At 38.9% G+C, this 1,787-nt stretch overlaps 1 protein-coding gene across 1 annotated transcript in view; it reads left to right on the top strand.

Moving 5' to 3' along the window:
- Nucleotides 1-1,787, top strand: part of LOC101863560 (telomerase protein component 1) — a gene marked incomplete in the record, with an annotated part of 24,485 nt that overhangs the window by 17,023 nt on the left and 5,675 nt on the right. The window contains 1 exon segment of the mRNA XM_005112389.3: nt 504-719. Coding sequence (XP_005112446.2) covers nt 504-719 — 216 coding nt within the window.

Below are 1,787 nucleotides of genomic sequence, written 5' to 3'. Positions count from 1 at the left end.
GACTGAATATTGGGTGAAAGAAGTGTAAATAAGACATGTTCAGATTGTATAGAAAAGTACACATTTTATGATTATCAAGCAGGATCTCTCATGAATTCTCCAACTCTTCTGCCTGATGTCCCCCCAGCAAGTGCACACTTTTATGGACATAACAATGTTTATGACAAAAAAGAATATTTAGACCGACAGGCACACAGACAGACAGACAGACAGTCATGCAGGCAGGCCGGCCGGCAGGCAGGCAGGCAGACAGACAAATAGACCGATAGATACCTTGCCAATGATGTGATTGTGTTTCACTTTGATAGTAAACAATAGCTATGGGACAGATTTCAATTTTCAGACTGAATATTGGGTAAAAGAAATGGAAATATGACGTGTTCAGACAGTGAAAAGACTGACAGGATCTACCATGAATTCTCCAACTCTTCTACCTTTTTCAAAACTTCCATTTTTTATGCTTCCATTTTTTATGCGTTGACCCACTCTGTGTCTGTGATCAGAAACTGGACAGTGACCAGATCCAGAAGCTGATGCTGAAGACTCACGTGGACAACCCTCTGTGGATGATGCTCATGGCCGAAGAGCTACGCATCTTTGGAGATTTTAAGCTGATGGACGACAAGATTGACAGCTTTCCCGAGTCGATGGATCAGCTTCTGGTCCAGATTTTGGAGCGTCTGATTCAGGAGGATGACGAGAATGGGGTGATCAAGAAGGTTTGACTGTGTGTTCGAGTTTTGTCTTTTGCCTTGTGCCTCAATTTGGTGCCAGATTTTCTTGTTGTTGTAAAGAAAATGTGTTGAATTGAAATGGCAGTACATGTGATTTGAACCCCTGACCCTCAAAGAAAAACACACAAAAAAAGAACCCCCCCCCAAAAAACAACAACAAACCAGCAGATAAAAAAGGAAAACATGTGGAATTAGATGAGGATGATGATTTTAACAACCACAGGCAAGGTTGGAAACAGCCAGCCTCCTAAATGATCAAAATTGTGTCAATGGGGGTATGACACTCCAACGTTAAAAAAAAGAAATATCTCGCATGCATTAACACCAGTAGAAGTTTAGTGATATCTCTTGACAGGGAAGGATTTCTTTCCTTGAATCTCAGTTCTGTTATAAAAATCAGGAACATGTGAGCAGCAACATGACCCCCTGAGTCGCTTGTCGTACTTGGCTTTATCATGATATTGGGCAAAACCTTGATTTTCTAATATAATCTGTGTATTTGAGACTCAACTTCAAGTGACTAGAACTTTCAAACCAAAGCAAAGCAATTCAACTGAAACCAGTTTTCTCACCTTTTCTCCACCTCATTGCTTTTTTGTCGTATTTCTGTTGTTTTTTTTACAGTGAAAATGTGACTTTTTCTTAAGCTCACTCTTTGTTATGAACTGTTTTCACTGTTTAAAAAAATGGAGATAAGACAAGAAAACGCTGAGGTCGCGATTCATTAGAACTTGAACAGATTTTTTATTTTATACTCTTAGTATTATATAGTTGTCTATGGATAAGTTGATATAGTCGGAGGAGTGAAAAAAAAAAGATCAACTCATTTGGAAGTTCAACTTCACTGTTGGGACCTTTAAAGAAGAATTGGTGCTAGGACCCAAGAAAAAAAGGTTGACCTACCGGTAACTGAAAATTAACTCAGGCGAGTTCAATACAAGTGGCATCAACTGTAGTACTGGTATCAAAATGTGACATGTGACTTATTTTATCACATTGTTACACATTTGTGCAATTTAATTTAGGAAAAAACAACAACCTCCCTTGCCCCCC

The sequence above is a fragment of the Aplysia californica genome, unplaced genomic scaffold (assembly GCF_000002075.1).
Source record: "Aplysia californica isolate F4 #8 unplaced genomic scaffold, AplCal3.0 scaffold01256, whole genome shotgun sequence".
Lineage (NCBI taxonomy): Eukaryota > Metazoa > Mollusca > Gastropoda > Aplysiida > Aplysiidae > Aplysia > Aplysia californica.
Note: the sequence above shows the minus strand (reverse complement) of the source record. Positions and strands in the feature narration are given on the sequence as shown.